The sequence below is a fragment of the Elgaria multicarinata genome, chromosome 3 (genome assembly GCF_023053635.1).
Source record: "Elgaria multicarinata webbii isolate HBS135686 ecotype San Diego chromosome 3, rElgMul1.1.pri, whole genome shotgun sequence".
Classification (NCBI taxonomy): Eukaryota; Metazoa; Chordata; class Lepidosauria; order Squamata; family Anguidae; genus Elgaria; species Elgaria multicarinata.
The window spans coordinates 122,887,421-122,905,208 of NC_086173.1; the positions used below are offsets into that span (position 1 = coordinate 122,887,421).

The 17,788-nt window shown below is 42.2% G+C and overlaps 1 protein-coding gene across 1 annotated transcript in view; it reads right to left on the minus strand.

Moving 5' to 3' along the window:
• Positions 1-17,788, minus strand: part of LOC134395276 (cullin-associated NEDD8-dissociated protein 1-like) — a 35,050-nt gene that overhangs the window by 15,469 nt on the left and 1,793 nt on the right. The window contains exons 2-9 of the mRNA XM_063121423.1: positions 16,441-16,625; positions 12,127-12,270; positions 11,328-11,482; positions 9,644-9,767; positions 7,612-7,868; positions 6,444-6,549; positions 5,316-5,464; positions 3,383-3,675 (exon numbers count right to left, since the gene is read on the minus strand). Of these exons, the coding sequence (XP_062977493.1) occupies positions 3,383-3,675; positions 5,316-5,464; positions 6,444-6,549; positions 7,612-7,868; positions 9,644-9,767; positions 11,328-11,482; positions 12,127-12,270; positions 16,441-16,508 (1,296 nt within the window). The 5' untranslated portion in view covers positions 16,509-16,625. The remainder of the gene's footprint in view (positions 1-3,382; positions 3,676-5,315; positions 5,465-6,443; positions 6,550-7,611; positions 7,869-9,643; positions 9,768-11,327; positions 11,483-12,126; positions 12,271-16,440; positions 16,626-17,788) is intronic.

Sequence of the window (17,788 nt, forward strand, 5' to 3'; positions counted from 1 at the left end):
TTTTTGGCAAAAATCCTAGTTTAAAACACATCAGAATCTGGGGATCCTATGCAATTGTGAATATTCCTTTAGCTCAAAGGAGACAGCTAGGACCCAGGGGAGTCAAAATGATGTTTGTTGGTTATGAAAATGGTAGTTGGAGGTTTTTGCACAAAGGAGGAAGAATTGTTGTCTCAAAATCTGCTTCCTTTGCTGAGCAGAATTGGGAATCGGTACATGATAATCCGTCAGTTTTACTAGATTTAGATTCTTCTAGCAGGCAAACGCCTGTAGCAACTCAGACCGAGCCAGAAGACAGAGAGCAACAAGAGCAAGAGGAGGAGGAGGAGGAGGTGCAGATCCCCCGTAGGTCTCAAAGACAAAACAAAGGCGTGCCTCCCCATAGGCTTGGAATACACGCTTGTAATGTGAGCTGTGAACCTAATTCTTATGCGGAAGTAAAGCAATTAAGTTCTTTTGAACGAAAACAATGGGAGTGTGCCATGGAAAGCGAATTACAGAGTCTTCAAGAGAACAAGGTTTTTGAAGAAGTTGTTTTGCCTCCGGGACAGAAATCTTTAACTTGCCGCTGGGTTTTCAAACGCAAGCCGCTTGAAAACGGGGACACTAAATTCAAGGCTAGGCTGGTTGCTAGGGGATATAATCAGGTTAGGGACGTCGATTATGACGTCACTTTCTCACCCACTGTAAAATCAGAGACTTTACGCTTGTTTTTAACCCTTGCAGCCAAAGAAAAGTTGAAAATAAGTCAGTACGACTTTACCACAGCATATCTAAACGCACCAATCCAGGAAAAATTGTACTTGAGGAAACCAGAAGGGTTTGATAACAACAACAAAGTTTGGTTGTTAAAGAAGGCGATTTATGGGTTGAAACAGAGTGCGAGGTGCTGGAATTCAACTTTAAACAACACTCTGGTAAACGACATGGGTTTTTCTAGGAGCATTGCAGACCCTTGTCTTTACACGAAGGGGAGTGGTAAGGATTATAAAGCCTTAATTTTGTTTGTTGATGACATTTTGATATCTTGTTATAGTGACGCAGAGGTCCAAAAAGTAGCACAGCAGTTGGCTAGTAAGTATAACTTGAAATCCCTAGGGCCAGTGAAAAATTACCTGGGGGTAGAAGTTAAACAAACGGAGGACGGAAGCTTTCTGCTAAGTCAAAAGCAGAAAATTGAGGTGTTACTTGAACAGTGTGGGATGCAAGACTGCAAACCGGTGAAAAGCCCCATGGAACTGAACATACAAAGTACTTTACAAGGTGAATGTTTTAGCAACCCAGATTTGTATCGGTCTGTGGTTGGAATGTTGTTGTACTTAGTTAACTGGTCTAGGCCAGATTTGTCAGCTTCTGTCGCCATTTTGAGCAGGTTTGTTGCAAAGCCCACAATACCAGCCTGGAATGCCCTGAAAAGAGTTTTAAGGTACCTAAAAGGCACCTTGGAGCACGGATTAAGTTTATCTGCAGAGCCAGATGAAGATTTATTGTGCTATGTGGATTCAGATTGGGCAGGCTGTACGGAAGATAGAAAATCCACGTCTGGATATATTCTATTATTTGGAAAAGCCCCAATATCCTGGAAGTCAAGGAAGCAAGCTTCAGTGGCCATATCTTCATGTGAGGCTGAGTATGGGGCACTGTCTGATGTTTGTGGTGAGATTACATGGCTATTGCAATTATTAAAGGACCTCAAAATCCATGTTGCAAAGCCTGTAACTGTGTTCTGTGATTCCCAAGCAGCAATTGCATTGGCGAATTCAGAAATCCTAAAGATAAAGTCTAAACACATAGCTATCAAGTTTCATAATGTCAAAGAACACATAGCTAGTGGAACATTGAAGTTAGCCTACTGTGAGTCCCAGAATAATTTGGCAGACGTCTTTACAAAACCGTTAGGAGCCATCAAACATTGGGAGATTTGTGAAACGTTAGGTTTCAGGGAGGGCTAAAAATGTGATTAACTGTACAAATGTTGTAACGTGGTGAAATAGTGGAAAACCCAAAAAAGAAGGGGTGTTGGGAGTCCTGAATTAGGACTGGTTTTTTGTGATTTCCATATCTTTGTACAAGCCTGTAAAACCTGGAAGAAACTGAAGACTCAGCATCAGTCAATCAGCTTAAAGGTCAAGTTTGCAGCTGGACTTTATTGAATTATTGGGATGATGCAAAAGTATAATTGTCTTATCATTGCCAATTAGTGGTTTCATCATTTGTTCAGGGAAGTGTATATAAAGAGAGTTTTGGAGCTTTGTAATCAGATTAAAATATTCTCTCTCTACTGCTGTGAGCCCTGCTGTAATCTGTATGACCAAGTGTGTGAGTATGTTGGTGTAAATTTGTATTGCCATAAACTGTGTTATTTTCTATCAGTAAAATACTTTATTTTTGTACCAAACAAAACAGACTCTGTCTTGAAGTTAATTTGGTCTTTGCTGACTTTCATAGTTAAGACCCGCTGCTATTCTGCTAGTTCACTGGTATAGTGAACAAAAGGGTTTATAAATAAATATTATATAAACCTCAAGAGGTTCTCTCTCAATTTCACAATACACATTGTTAAGACTAAGGCACTGAGTAAGAATGACAGGAAAGCTATATGGATTTCACCACCTAATTCTTAATTTGCTTACTTCAAAAACATAGCTGCTTTGCGACTGCTGATACAGGAGTCACATTATTTGGAATACAACGCAACACATACAGGCGCGGACAATGGCTTAGTTTCCCATTTCATATTCTTGCAGTATGTCTCATTTCCACAAGCCACCAGGAGACTTGAATGCCTCAGCACACTATTCACCACTTTGTTTAAAAGGCCCTGATGCCCCCAAGACATTTGGAGAGGGGAAGAGCTCCTCCACAGCGTCGAAAGCAGTGTCCTCCCACTGTTGCAGCCTACATGCATCCAGTGTCCTCTTCTTTTGGTTGTAAAATGGAACCAGACCACCAAACATCAGGGTATGGTGCTTTGGCAACAGATGTAGGGGTGTGTAATATGTATGTATGTACGTATGGCCTCATTCAGCACTGGCATGCAGCCCCTAACAACTTCCCCCAAAAAAGGTCCCCTGCCCCTGCCTTAAGAGCAACAGAGCTCAATTTGAACCAAAGCTAGCAAACCTAATGTAAGTTCAGTCAAGGTTCATTCCTCCCCCCGCCCTCAGCCCAGCAATTCATCTTGTAGACCCACCACACTTTATTAAAACCATCTGCTAGGCCAGGTTTGGGCAACTTGTGGCTCTCCAGATGTTATTGGGCTGCAACTCCCATGATCCCTCACCACTGGCTATTCTGGCTAGGGCCGATGGCATCTAGAGGGCCAGGGGTTGCCTACTCAGCACCATCCCTTCAGAAGACTGGCTCGCTGCTCATTGCCCACCTGGTTCTGAAGCATGGTGAGAGGGATATCCTCCTTGCTTGCTTCATCTGAAGCGTGCAGCCAGCTCTGAATGGGCAGGGTTTGCTTCAAGAGAGAGATATAAGCACAGAAGATATCCGCTTTAACGTTCTCCTCTCTTTCCTTGAACCGGCTTATTAAAGCCGGTGAGAGCGTTTTGTAGAAGTCCTGCAGGAGGTCATGCCTGGTACTGACAATAGCCTCAAGGCACTTGGCTGCAGACCGGCGAACTTTCCAGCTAATGTCATCATCATCACTATACTCATCATCGCTTTCTGAGGAGGAAAAGGTAAAGCCAAATGTTTAAAAAGTAGAAAACCAGAATCTGAGCTCTTGAGGATCTAATTGGTGTAAATATATATCCCCATCAAAAGAAAAACCTAATGCAAACAGCACCATAAGTATACTATATAATTTACTTTATTTATTTATTTATTACATTTATATACCGCCACATAGCTGAAGCTCTCTGGGCAGTTTACAAGTTAATCACATCACATCTCACATAAGACTGCTGTACAATAGGACTCTCATCTAGTCTTCTGTCTAGTTAGAACCCTAAGGAAAAGGGATGGTGCACCATGTTGAACGTAGTGTGGAGATTGGCCTCATACCAGAACAATGAAGGAGGCATCAATGTTTCTTTCCTTCTGCTAGCTCAGAGGTGTTCAACCTCAGACCCCAGGGCCAAATCCAGACCCCTTTCTCCACAAGTTGTTCCCACATTTCTGTTCACCCCCACAATCATTTGGTGGCTTCCCCAGCTTTTGCAGGCCTGCCCCTTGTTCTAAAAGGTTGAAATGCCTCTCCTAAGGCTTAGCTACCAGCAATTAACAGCGTTATTAACAGAGCTTCGCCTATTGGGCGGTATAGAAATGTAATAAATAAATAAATAAATAATAAGTAATAAATACGCTAGCATTTTGGCCCCACCCACCACTTGGCTGCAGCCCCCACAAGAGCTTCTCTGATATCGAATTCAGCCCTCAGGATGAAAGAGGGTTCTGCACCCCTGTGCTAGCAGCTAGGCAGACCGAGTCTGGTGGAACCTGGAATGGGAGAGTGGGGAACTAAGCTCTAGTCAGCCTCAGCCAGGCCAGTAGAAAGAGGCTTGCTGTCTCTCCCTCTCCTTCAGACAGCTGCAGGATGGAATCGCCACTGATGGATACTGTTCTGGGAGAGGGAGAACTGAGTAGCAGTTGGATCACAGCTACATTAGGCTTCGCTGTCTCTCCTGTTTAAATAGGGAATCATAGAATCATAGAATAGCAGAGTTGGAAGGGGCCTACAAGGCCATCGAGTCCAACCCCCTGCTCAATGCAGGAATCCACCCTAAAGCATCCCTGACAGATGGTTGTCCAGATGCCTCTTGAAGGCCTCTAGTGTGGGAGAGCCCACAACCTCCCTAGGTAGCTGATTCCATTGTTGCACTGCTCTAACAGTCAGGAAGTTTTTCTTGATGTCCAGTCGGAATCTGGCTTCCTTTAACTTGAGCCCGTTATTCCGTGTCCTGCACTCTGGGAGGATCGAGAAGAGATCCTGGCCCTTCTCTGTGTGACAACCTTTTAAGTATTTGAAGAGTGCTATCATGTCTCCCCTCAATCTTCTCTTCTCCAGGCTAAACATGCCCAGTTCTTTCAGTCTCTCTTGAAATGAAGCCACATGGCTTCATTTAGACCCATCTTGTGGAAACTCTAAGATTCAGCTCAGACATGGTTTTTGGAGAGCTAAGCTTCATTTACATTTATTTCAAAACAGTGACAAGCACATCATTTTCAGGTTCCTACTGGCCATGGAAAGGCACAAGTCTCCATTGCCAGCCTCAGGGCTGAAAGACACAGAGAGGGCTGTTTGAGTTACTGGCAGAGGAGACCCAGCTACCCTGAATATCATCATCAACCTAAGCATGCAACACCTTGTTCCTCATCCTCCCCATTTTCAGTTTCCATAATTTCTTCTTCATCCTCCTCCTCATTGTCATAGTTGTAGTTCGGGTCGTATGTGATATACTTGAGGCACAATCCAGTCACGCTAGGAAGGTGAGGGCCAATTTCTTTGGGACACCTTTAGAAACAGCAAGAGAACTTCAGGTTAAGAATCTCCAATTCCATAAATAGTATTTTCAAAACAAAAACAATTGGTAAATCGTTCCCAGCAATCCCAAGGCTTAACGCATTTTACATCAGTTTCACACCCAGAACATCAATTGTGTTCCAATGACTGATCTCAGACACTGCATCCCAAATGGCCACATTTCCACCTCCAAGTGCTTCCTCGTGCATTTCAATGAAAGGTCCTGAACAACACATTCAAAGGAATACACACACGCTCTGGGTTCCTATACGGAGATAGATCTGAAAACAGGAGTGTGCATGAAATCATGAAATCATGAAACAGATCTGGGGCAGATAATAGATTACACCCTGTGAATCTGGAGCACTGGAGCAGTAGGACAGGAGGAGATGAACTTGCCATATGTTTCCTGGCATAACAGTTATTCAAAGCACCAGATCTCTTCCCCCACTGCCTGATTCTGTCTTACCCAGTCCTGTCCTTCTAATGCTACAATCCACCTCTATTTAACTTCGTCCTTCATTTAAATAAAAGCGTACAATCTCCTTGAAAAAGAAACTGTTCCATTAAAAAGAAACTGTTCCAATTACAGAAATTTCAGAACTGGGATTTTTAACAGCAAAACTCCAGAGCCACCGAATGTGACCACTTTGATGGGTCCACATTCAGTGGTGGGTCCCTCTTGTGGCAGGCGTGATTAAATTATACAGGGAGGCCATTCCACATGCATGGAAGGGGGCTGGCCAGCCTTCGAGAAAGGCTGGCCAGAGGAATGCTGAGAGATGTTACCCAGAATGCTGAGAGATGTTACCCAGAATCGAACATGGATAATCAGAGCAGACCTGGGCAGCAGCTGACAGAAGAAATAGTTCCCCTTACAAAACCAAACAGAAACAACACACACATAAAGCAAGCTGCATGCTGAACCTTTGCCTGCTGCAGGAAACCAGACCATGAAAAAGTCACAAACCTTCTCACAAAGGACTCAAAGGCCTGGAAGCAGTATTCCCTCAGCTCGTCATCCTCAACATTGCAGTACTGAACTATTAGTGGGATCATCTTCTCCAGATAGTCTCCTAGAAGACAGTGAGAGCGAACCATCAACAGAAATCCCTTCCAGGCCCAGAGGATGGTCTGGGAGCTGCTGACAGTACAGCACTGCTGTAGTTAAGTGGGCTGGGACCAGATCAGTCCCTTGGAAAGCGCCACATAACAACAGGAAATAAGGGAGTGTGAGTATGTAAAAGAGAGAGAGAGAGGCAGAAAGAGAAAGAGAGGCAGACAGACATCCTTCCCACTGAAGGATGCTTGATTGAGTTAAAGGCCAGTTACCATATTTTCAGTGTTTCAAGTGGAACATGGGTGTTGTGACATACCAAAGGAGCTACCGTTTTCTCCCCATTTCTAGCAGAGCTAGAAGGAACATCTGGATCTGTTTCTTAGAAATATCATAATCTAGGACTTCATCTGACATAAAAGGAGCCCATATCCAGAGAGAGAGAGAGAGAGATGTGTGTGTAATGCGTGCTTGCATGATGGAGATTGGACCACACAGGGCCAAGAGGATAGTGGCAGCTGCAGAGGGAGCATCCCCTTCACTCCCACTTTAAAATCACTGACTGATGTTTTTAATTCCTACCAAAGGAAGACTTGCCCTATCACGTGTGGTTGGACTCATTTGCTTGAGCCATCGGGATAGATCTACTCTGCTGGCACCTTTGACAGGGAATACTTTCTTCACTCCTATTCTTTCTTCGTGGTCTATTAGAATAAGGATTACATGGATTATGTAGGAGTTGCCTGAGTTGACAATCTTATCTTAGGCCAGAGACCTGGGCTCTCTTATGTTTAGACATCTTCCAGCTTCTATGAAAGTTTCTTAGCTTACCCAAGCAATAAAAACTGTCTTTGGCTGCTGCCTACATCAAAAGATGCTATAGCAGCAGAGATGCTGCCTCTTAACAAACCAGGAGTTAGAGATACAATAAGATAAAAATTCCACTAAAGAAAGAAAACAGGGCTGGTAGTGGAGGGGGAGATCTGCAAGTGATTGGCATAGAGCACCAGCTTCGCTGACAGCCATCACAAGTTTAAATAACCTGGTTTTGCAAAACAAGAATCCGAACAATAAGACTTACCTATGCGGTGTCCAGCCTGCCTGCTGATGCCAGCAATACATTGGATATATGTTCTCGTAGTAGAAGTGGAGTTGTTCCTCTTCAGCTCTGCTAACAGGTGCTCCATAAGCTCTGCAAAGATGTTCCCATTGCAAGTCAAGACCAGGTGACCGAGGGCAATGATGGCCCTTTTGCGCACAGCCAACCTGGGACTCGTGAGCTGAGGGAGGAGGCAGTTCAGGATGGAGGAATGGAAGGAGTACAGAGTTCCCCCTAACCTGCAGAGCCATGGGCAAGTGACACAAGAGACTGACGTCAACAGAAATGTAGATCATGCTTTGCTGCACTCTACCGTAATCTCACAAAGAGGGTTAGCCGCGTTAGTCTGTTACGGCAAAAACAACGGAGTCTTGTGACACCTGAAAGAGTAACAAATTTATTCTGGCATGAGCTTCTGGGGACACTGTCCACTCCATCATTACCCTCGAGGCAGCTATCAAGGTGTAATTGTAGAAGTGTAATTCATCAAAAGATTCATCTCTATTTGAATAAGGACAAAGGTGTGTTTTTTCTTCAATTATTGCACTACATATGTAAATTGGCTCACCATTGCAATGATATCTGTGTTATCCCAAAATGATTTGTGAATGGCAACTGTTAAGGTAATTATCACTGTCGGTACTTCCTGCATTTCAATTCCCTCTGACAACAGCCCCCAGCACGTGTATAGAAATCTGCCAACACTCCATGCATCTGATGAAGTAGGCAGTGTCCATGAAAGCTTATGCCAGAAAACATGTATTAGTCGTTCAGGTGCCACAAGGGTCTTTGCAGCATGTCTCCTCAACTTTTTACAGTGATACAGAGAACAGAAGTTACATATGTTCTCCCAATGTCGTTTCTAAGAGGAAGTTTATTAAAACCAAGTTATGACTATCTCCTGACTGGGTAAGTTTGTTTCTGTTTTGTTTGTTTTTTAAAAAGATAAATGCCGTTCACCTTTGGTGCTGCAGGAGTAATACACTTTGTACTGAGGGAAACTCATCAAAATAAATGAAAGTTACAATTGCTATTAATGCTATTTTCTCACACTACACCAAGGGCTCAGCAGACTGGGTAAAATACAACCATAGTTCATGTTATGCCCACATCTAACCTGTAAGACCAAAAAATCATGTCATGACTCTAAACGCACCCAAAAAGCTTTGTAGCACCAAGTAGGAATTTCAAGCAAGGTCTCCCACTTATCCAAATGCAGCTCTTTATTCAGTGCAAATACCATTCACATTGCAAGCCTGAACACACTTAATGGAGCCACTTTCCACAACATAGTACCCTCCAGATGTATTGGATAGCAACTCCCATCATCCCCAGTCAGCATGGCCATTGTGGCTAGGAAAGATGTGAGTTGCATTCCCACACATCTGTAGCACATACGTTGGGGAAGGCTGAAATAGCAAGCATGATCTCACTGCACAGAGGGACCTGTTTCTAAGTAAGTAGGCTTAGGAGTGCTAGTGTGCAAGCCTGTGCACGTTTAGACAAAACCAGGCCTACAACTCCCAGCATGCCCCAGTCAACCATGTTGGCTGGGGCATGCTGGGAGTTGAAAGGCTTTTTTCTGTCTAAACATGCCTAGAATTACACCCTCTATCAGCGTTTTTAGGCCATGGAACGCTCTCACCAGTGAGGCCGACCTGGTGTGAACACTGCCATCTTTTCGACACCAGGTCAAACTCTCCTCTCTTTCCAGGCATATGATGGGCTTTTTATGCATCACTGGTTTTGACTCTGGTACGTACTGATGGTTTAGCTGTGTTATTGTGTTTTGATATTTGAATGGAAATTGTTTTAGCTATTTTAGATTTTGTATGTTTTCATAATGTTGTTGGCTGCCTTACATCCTTTTTTTTTTTAAAGAGAAAGGCAACTAAGAAATCAAATAATAAATAAAAGAATCCTATGCACGTGTATAGGAGTCTGCTATTTGAAGTCTTGAAATTTTCGTTTCACGACCTACTACACAGCTGCTTGAAAGGAACTTTCTTCGTACCTGCTCAAAATGTCTGACAAGATGTCAAGAGCCTCAAGCTGCACAGAAACATCTTCTTGTTTTCCAATGGCTCCCGTCAGTTGAGCTGTGATCTTTTTGCATACATTGGCTGTCATGGTAGAACCTACAGAGGGAAACAGGGGTGGAGGGAATAGAGAAACCAGAACAACAATTTTGGCAAAGAGTGTCCTTCTGGCGATGCTCAGATAAAGTGCAAGCAAATTTAGCTGCCAATGATTCAGATGTAGATTATTCACAGCAGATGGCAACAGGACATACCACAGTTAATCACATTATGTCCATCTTCAAGTATTACACTATGACCTTGTTAACACACAATGCTAGCCCATTATTTGGGTTGCTGAATTCTTGGTTGTTGTGGTGTGTGAGTGCAACCGCATGAACAAACTGTGGTTTGTTAACTACATATAACTCAGAAAAAGACCCCATGATTTGTTGTTAGGTTGTGATCTCTGGGTTGTTTAAACCATGAGTGGTCATTGACCTGGTTCACATGACACGGCAACCCATGGTGGGTTATCAGTTTTGTTTGTTTCAGGGTGGCCTGTTGTGATGTTCGAACTCGCCACTGATTCCTCGGTGTAGTTTGTTAACCATGCACAAGCAGCCCTGTTTTTAACTTTTGTCACTGTTTTTAACTTTTGTAAATCACCCAGAGAGCTTCCAATATGGAACGGTATATAAATGTAATAAATAATTAATAATAACAACCCTGACAACCTATGACTTGTTGTTGGGTTATTCAGGGTAGCTTGTTTTCAGAGTGGCTTGTCGTGCCATGCAACCCCGGCATGATGGCTTGTGCATGGCTTCTTGGAAAGGGATGCAGAACTGCCTGGAAAGAGTGACAAAGACCACAATGCTCTTTGCAATCTTGATAAGAATATCCCCTCTGCAATACATCTTGAAACTACACTAGTCAATTTACTCCTCCACTTTGTTGTCTCCTTAGACAGCGACACCATTTCCCCACTTTGGGGAGATTTGCGCATATTTAACTTAAAAAAACATTTGGGGGAGATTAACACAAATTCGCTAAAGCACAGTAGTTCCTGCAGAAATCTCCCACCAATTTTTTTTTTAAAGTTAAATTTGCACAAATAGATTTCGACTCACAGATTTGCTCCTGTCACTAGTGATGAACTTTCTATCCATGTGAGGCATGAGCTTTCACAGGCAAGAGTGTACTGCATCCAGTATTGTGTTTAGCAGATATTCTATTGAATCAACATTCTACTTGTGTGTCTGATTGAATCAAGAAAATATGGCAATGACAGCTGCCCCTAAACCCATCGAAGTTCCACCTAAATGCCCCTTTTGGAAATCAGTTTCACTACAGTTTATTCTTTAGATGAGCACAGTCAGAGTTTATTTACAAAATTTGGATTTCATTTAAACTACTTCCATTTTTTCCCCACCACTGAATGGTGAAATTTGCCTTAAGTCTCATATGAATCTCAACCATTTCCTTTCAGGGCTTAAAAGTATTTTTTTTAAAAAATCTTTTCACTCAGGACATGAAACTTTTTCTGTTTAATAACCAACAGTATTTGGAAAGGAATTCCACAAAACTGCAAGCATCCTGTGCTACACTGTCTTGAACAGGTTGGCGAAAAGGAAAGAACCTCCTCATTCTATAAATGGAAAGGAGAGATTTTCCTACCTGTTGATGGAGGGGGCAATTCAGAAATTACTGTCTTCAGCCCAATACTGGAAATGTCCCGGAGCTGCTCCTTATCCGATAACATGTTAGTACACAGCGTGTCAACAATAGTTTCCACCTGATATTCTTTCACTTTGCTTACTAAAGGCCCCAAGCTGCAAATGGGAGCAAGAAGAGGAGAAAGAGGAGGAGGAGGAGGAGAAGTAAATCTAGACTGTCACAGAAATCTTCCCAACTGGACTTGGGAGACAGCAATTGTGAACCCCTCCCAATGGCCTTTCCTCTCCCTGTCTTGCAACAAGCACCTTTCAGCTAAAAGGCATCCTTCACAAGGCAACATTGGGAAATAGCAAATCAAAGGGAAGGAGTAGAGCCCCATGTCCTTTCTATTGCCTCATGCCCTACTATTCATCTAAGCACACGCCGGTGAGGAGTTTGGGAGAAGTAAGCCTTTAGCATTGAAAACTGCCTCTAAGGTGGAATATTCCTTTCCTTTGGCACTCCACATGGAAACCTCCTGTCTTTATGCACCAAGGACAAAGGCCCTGCTGTGCACTCATGAACAGGCACTCAAGCACACAGACACAGCGCCTATGACGTGTGATCATCCATGACCCCGCCACCTCTTCTCTCAGACATGTATCTGTTCACTGTTGGGCCAGGAGGCAAAGTCCTAATCCAGAAACGAAGAAGCCAGAAGACACAGTATTATGTAAAAGCTCTCAAAACTGATTTTGGGTACCTTAGCAGTTTTCAGTCAGATCCTAAGCGATATTAAGATGATGCAGAGGGGTCTTACCATTTGACAGCCAGATTTTGAACCTCCCCATTTTTGTCCTCAAGCAATTTTAGAAGCATTTTCACCACTTTTTTCTCACTGTCTTCATCTAGCTTTATGGAATCTTTCTGCAGCTCCATCATCAGATCATTGGTAGCCATAAACCTGGAAGAACAACATCAGCAATAGGTTGGCTGACTGGCAGACACAGATCCAGTGGATAGGATGACATTGTTCTCCCTCTCTTAAAATACTAGAATCCAGGGTCGTCAAATGAAGCCAATTAGTGGGAGATTTAGGACAGATAAAAAGAAGCATTTCTTCACACAGCACATAGTTCAATTATGAAATTTGCTACCACAAGATGCAGTTGATGGCTACCATTTTGGATGGCTTTGAAAGGCGGTTAGACAAATTCCTGGAGGAGGGCTACCAATGCTACTAGTCCTGATGGCTATATACATCCTCAAGTAGCAAAGGCAGTATGCCTCTGGATAGCAGTAGTTGGGGAACACAAACAGGATGGCACTGGGGCTTTTCACAGGTTGGCTAGTGAACAGAATACTGGACTAGATGGACCCTTTGTCTGATCCAGCAGGGGTCTTGTTATGTTCTTATCCAATCTACAATAACCTGTGGCAGTAAGGAAGATGAAAATTCATAGACGCAAAGTGCAAATAAGAACAACACGTTACTCACAGTAACCAATTAACTTGCTTATCATTTTAAATAAGTAAACAGAACTGAACTGACCTAACTTAAAACAATAAGGGATTACTTGGAAGATTTTCTTAGTTTAAAGCATTTTTTTTAATCACTCAATCTCTCTCTCTCTCTCTCTCAATCCCCACTGCCATGCCAATGCGATGTCCTTACAGCAGGTCCACAGAGAGATAGCCTGGCACAAAACACAGTCTTGGGCCCTCCTCCTGTACACACACACAAATCGTATCAGTAGATAACAGCATATTCAAGTACAAGGAATGTATTATGCATGAATATCCATGAATACCAATTCACGAGGTAGGCAAATGGTTTGCCTATCTAGTGAATCTGCTTCATAGTTATTAATGAATGTATCTACTTCATTTAACCTACTCTAATAGAATGCAAAAGGTATCTCTTACAATCTCAGGAAATCAGGAATCATCATATACTATCTATTAACATTATTTGCAGTTATTAAAATTAATAGCAGAACTTTCAAACATCGGCATAATTCAAGCAAAACATCCTTTTCTACAATAATGATTTATTCAACTAATGCCTAAACAGGTAGCCTACTTGAATGTGTTCTTCCTTAATTTCATTTTCATAATCATAGAATAGTAGAGTTGGAAGGAGCCTATAAGGCCATCGAGTCCAACCCCCTGCTCAATGCAGGCGAACGTATCAATGTCAAAAGACATTTGCCTAGCAAGCTTACATTCCACCAAGAGCATAATAACAGGTTATAGCTTTCTTGCCCTGGGGTAGTTCTTAGGCGATCTTTTTCCAGTTTCAGTTTACTGACGGTATGCTCGCTGATAGAAATGATATGAGGACGCAACTGAGTATTCTTAGGGTATGCATATTTGCAAACATTTAAAAATGTAAAAAGAAAATCCCAGGACTTTGGCACAAGTTTGATTCAAGGCAATCAATGTACAATTTTTTTGCCATGGTTGCCACACAGCCCCAAGTTTCTTTTAATTTCAACATAAAGCTGAGTTACTTTCTGCACATTATTCCATAGTCCAGTTCTCTTGGGTATCTTCCACTGAGTAATCCTCAGCCAAGGAGCCACTCGAGCTCATCTGGAAAGAATAGGCTGCAGGGTGGTCAAGCCTGCATTGGGTCTTGGGGCCAAGCCCTCCTCCCTCACATTCAGGATGGCTGCTTATCCCAACTTAAGAGCCTTTTTGAGTAGCAGTCATTACTCTTCACCCTGACTACATATTTACTAATGCAACAACCCCTTAACTTTGTGTCTTAAGTTGACCATCCTAGACACACTTATCTGAAAGCAAGTTCCACTGAAATCAACTGGAGTTACTTCAAAGTAAGCACGTTTAAGATCAGGGTGTAAGTCTTAGAACTTTGTTTTTAACCATTTTTGGATTTAATTATCTTATTTTTTTATTGGCTCTTAAGAACATAACAGCATAAGAAGACCCATGCTAAATCTGACCATGTGTCCCTTAACTCCAGGATTTTGTTCACAGACTGGCCAACCAGCTGCCTGAGGAAAATCTGCAAGTAGTACATGAATGTAATTGCACCCTCCTGGCTGTGTTCCCCAGCAACTGATATTCAGAGGCATATTGCCATCAGGACAAGTAGCCAATGATAGCCTTCTCCTCCATGAATTTGTCAAATTGCTTTTTACAGCCTTCCAAATTGGTGGTCATCACTTCATTTCATGGCAGTGAATTCCATATATTAACTATGCACTGTGTGAACAAGTACTTCCTTTTATATGTTCTGAATTTCCCATCATTCAGCTTCATGAAAGAACACCGGGTTCTAATATTATGAGAGAGGTAGCAAAGCTTCTCCCTACCCACTTTCTTCACACCATGCATAATTTTGTACACTTCTATTATGTCTCCCCTTACTAGCCTTTATTCTAGGCTAAACAGTTCTGAATGTTGTAACTTTTCCTCCTCATAGGGGAGTTGCTTCAGACCCTTGATCATTTTAGTTGCCTTTTTCTGCACATTTTTCAGCTCTACAATATCCTCTTTTAAGTGCAGTGACCATAATTATACAGGGTATTCCAAGTGTGGTTGGTACCATAGATCTGTATAAGGGCATAATATTGTCAGTTTTATTTTTTCTTCCTTTCCTAATTATGCCTAACATGGAATTTGGCTCTAAAGTATTTTTTAAAAGACTTGTCTGCAAAATCAGAAGTTATTCAACTGAGCTAAGGTAAGTAATGACCAGGAGTAATCATATTAGGTTATATATAAAGCACCTGTCTCTAGTGAGCTTTTATAATGTCCAACTCAGATACACAGTTGAAACACCATGAAACCATAACAGAACCTATTTCAGTGTCATTCATAGTGCCTTTAATAAATCTATAGTGCAAGCATATGTAAGCCCCACTGAATTCAACAGGGTTGTTACAAGATCATTTAACATTGATGGGCACAAAACATATTTTGTGGTCAAAACCATTGTAAGAAATCAGCTATCATCTTTTAGATATGTCAACAGTATCAGGCAGGTATGGTGTTACATCGTGATACCAGTGGGATTTATACTGGAGTATCCATGAGTAGAATATATTCCATTATCAGCAATATATTGAGATATGTTTACGTTTCAATGTGATAACATCCCATAAAATAGTTTTTTTTTTAATCCATTCCCTCCAGTAACAGTAAGTAATTTTGTAACAGTCCAATCCACAAACAGGATAAACCAGAATCGCAGTGCCTGGATTTAAGCCAATTTAGGCCACACATTCCGTTAAAATCAAAGGAATTTCCTTCCAGTTAAGATCTTGAGATGTTAACTCTATCAGTTTCTGGACTGTGGTTTAATTGTTTTGTGGACTGAGCTACAAATCCACTTGGACATATCTGGTGGATGAATTTCATCTGTTTAATTTGGTCATTTAGACATTCCTTCAAATATACATCGTGCACACATACAGCTCAATTTTATTTGTTTCTCATTTCTAATAAAATGCATCTTCTTTCAGATATGATTAAACTCCAATTTGACTTACTTCACAAACACAAACAAATCAGTATCTAGTGACCAGTACTCCCCAGCATTGTGATTTTACTATAGCAGAGATCATGTTTGTTTTTCTTAAACAACACAGTGAAAGCAGCCAATCATTTCTCAGACAGTAACAGCTGATTAGGAAGATTTCCCCCCCTGGACTGCAGCTGTCTAGCCATGGATCTCTACCTTAGTCTCGGAGGAGGGACATAAAAGGTTGCTATAATGTTAGCCATTAAAGGCCGCATGAGAAATTCTAGGACGTAGTACTCTTCTTCCCCGCCCTGGAAGCTTGCAGTACCTTTCCCATCAGCCTTGTTGGCCCAGTCTATAGATACAACATACATTATACTAGGAGGGGTGATTATAGCTACACCATTAACATCCTCATCTTCTTTATAAAGGTTCCCTTTTCTAGCTGCAGTTCTTAAAAACATCTGCTGCTCCTCCATAAGCCCTCTTTAAAAGATTTGCAGATCAACACACGTTTGCAGATCAACACACGTGTGCAATCCACAGGGAGGTTTACAAAAACAATAGTAGCAAACCCAAACCACAGCTAGGCAATTCACACCCCATACCCACCCCAGCCCTAACGAGAAGCTTGGATCTTACCTAAAATCTTTGTCGGTGGATGTCATCTTCTCCAGGAGGTTGGAGATGTGATAGGATATGTTAGTCATCTTGGACAACTGGCCTTGGGAGGTGATCTCTTCTATACCGCCTGCTTTAATACATAGGTTTTAAGAACGGGTTGAAGTTTCTTGCTGCCCTAGGCAAGAGTTCCGTCTGCTGGAGATCTGCATAGAGAATATGGCGACAGAAGGGACACTGTGAGACTGGGGTAGTGTTTTTCCTCTCTTTTTTTTCCTCCCCTGCCCCCTCCCCTGGTTAGAAGTCGCTGGAAAAGCTGAGCCCCTGCACTGTTATCATAGGATATATATAGCCTATAGCCAGGGCTACAGCTGAGCTCAGGGCGCCACCTACTGACAGACATCTGCAGCCTCTCAAGTTACAGGGGAGGGAAAAGAAGGTAGCAGCAGCTGCTCTTCTCACCCCATCCCAGCCTCTACTCCACTATTGCTGCAGTAGAACTGCAGGTGATTTGCTAACACACTGCAATTTGAGTGACAATCATCCAGCAGATGAAAGAGGCACCGGTGATAAATCACCTCCCCCATAGGGGAGGGGATCTCAGCCAAAATTGGCGCTCAACCTAGAGAGGTCGGTGGGTTTGTCTTGAATATCCAGTTCTCTCCGGAAATTAATCTACAATTTCCCCAAATGTAAGAGGAGCAGCTGTTACTACTCATCAATGGCACGCAGCACTTTTCAAATGTTGACGAAATGAACAAAAGGATGTACAAGCTTAATTCTGAACAGCTACATACAAACTGAGATCTCTGCAGGATTAACACTAAAATTATGGTAGTGAAAACATATACTGTTATGGGATAGTGGCTTATTAAAATAAATTAAAAAAACCATTTACATCACAATCCCATGAAGAGCTTGGTGCGTCTAATCCCACTGAAATAAATTGGCTTTGATGTACTGAACCCTGCAGAAGATGAGATTGTTAATAAAGATATGGAAAGCGCTGCTAGGATCTTTTCCCTTCACCTTGGGTAAGACACAGTGATTTCCACTGTACAGATGAGGAATAGAGGCTGAAATAATTTCTCAAAGACACATAGTGAGCCCACAGCAAAGGTAAAACTACAGCACCGTCCTATGCAGGTCTACTGAGAAGTAAGTCCAACTGAGTTCAGTGGGACTTGCTTCCGGATAAGTGTGTACAGGATTGCACCCACAGTTTGATTCTCTAATAACAGATCACAGGAGCTCCCCAGCACCCAGTTAACACATTTCTAGACCTATTTGGCTGGTGTCAGTTGCTGTACATTTACAGCTGCCAAGTAGGAAATATTTAATGATTGAAAACAACAAATAAAGCCATCCT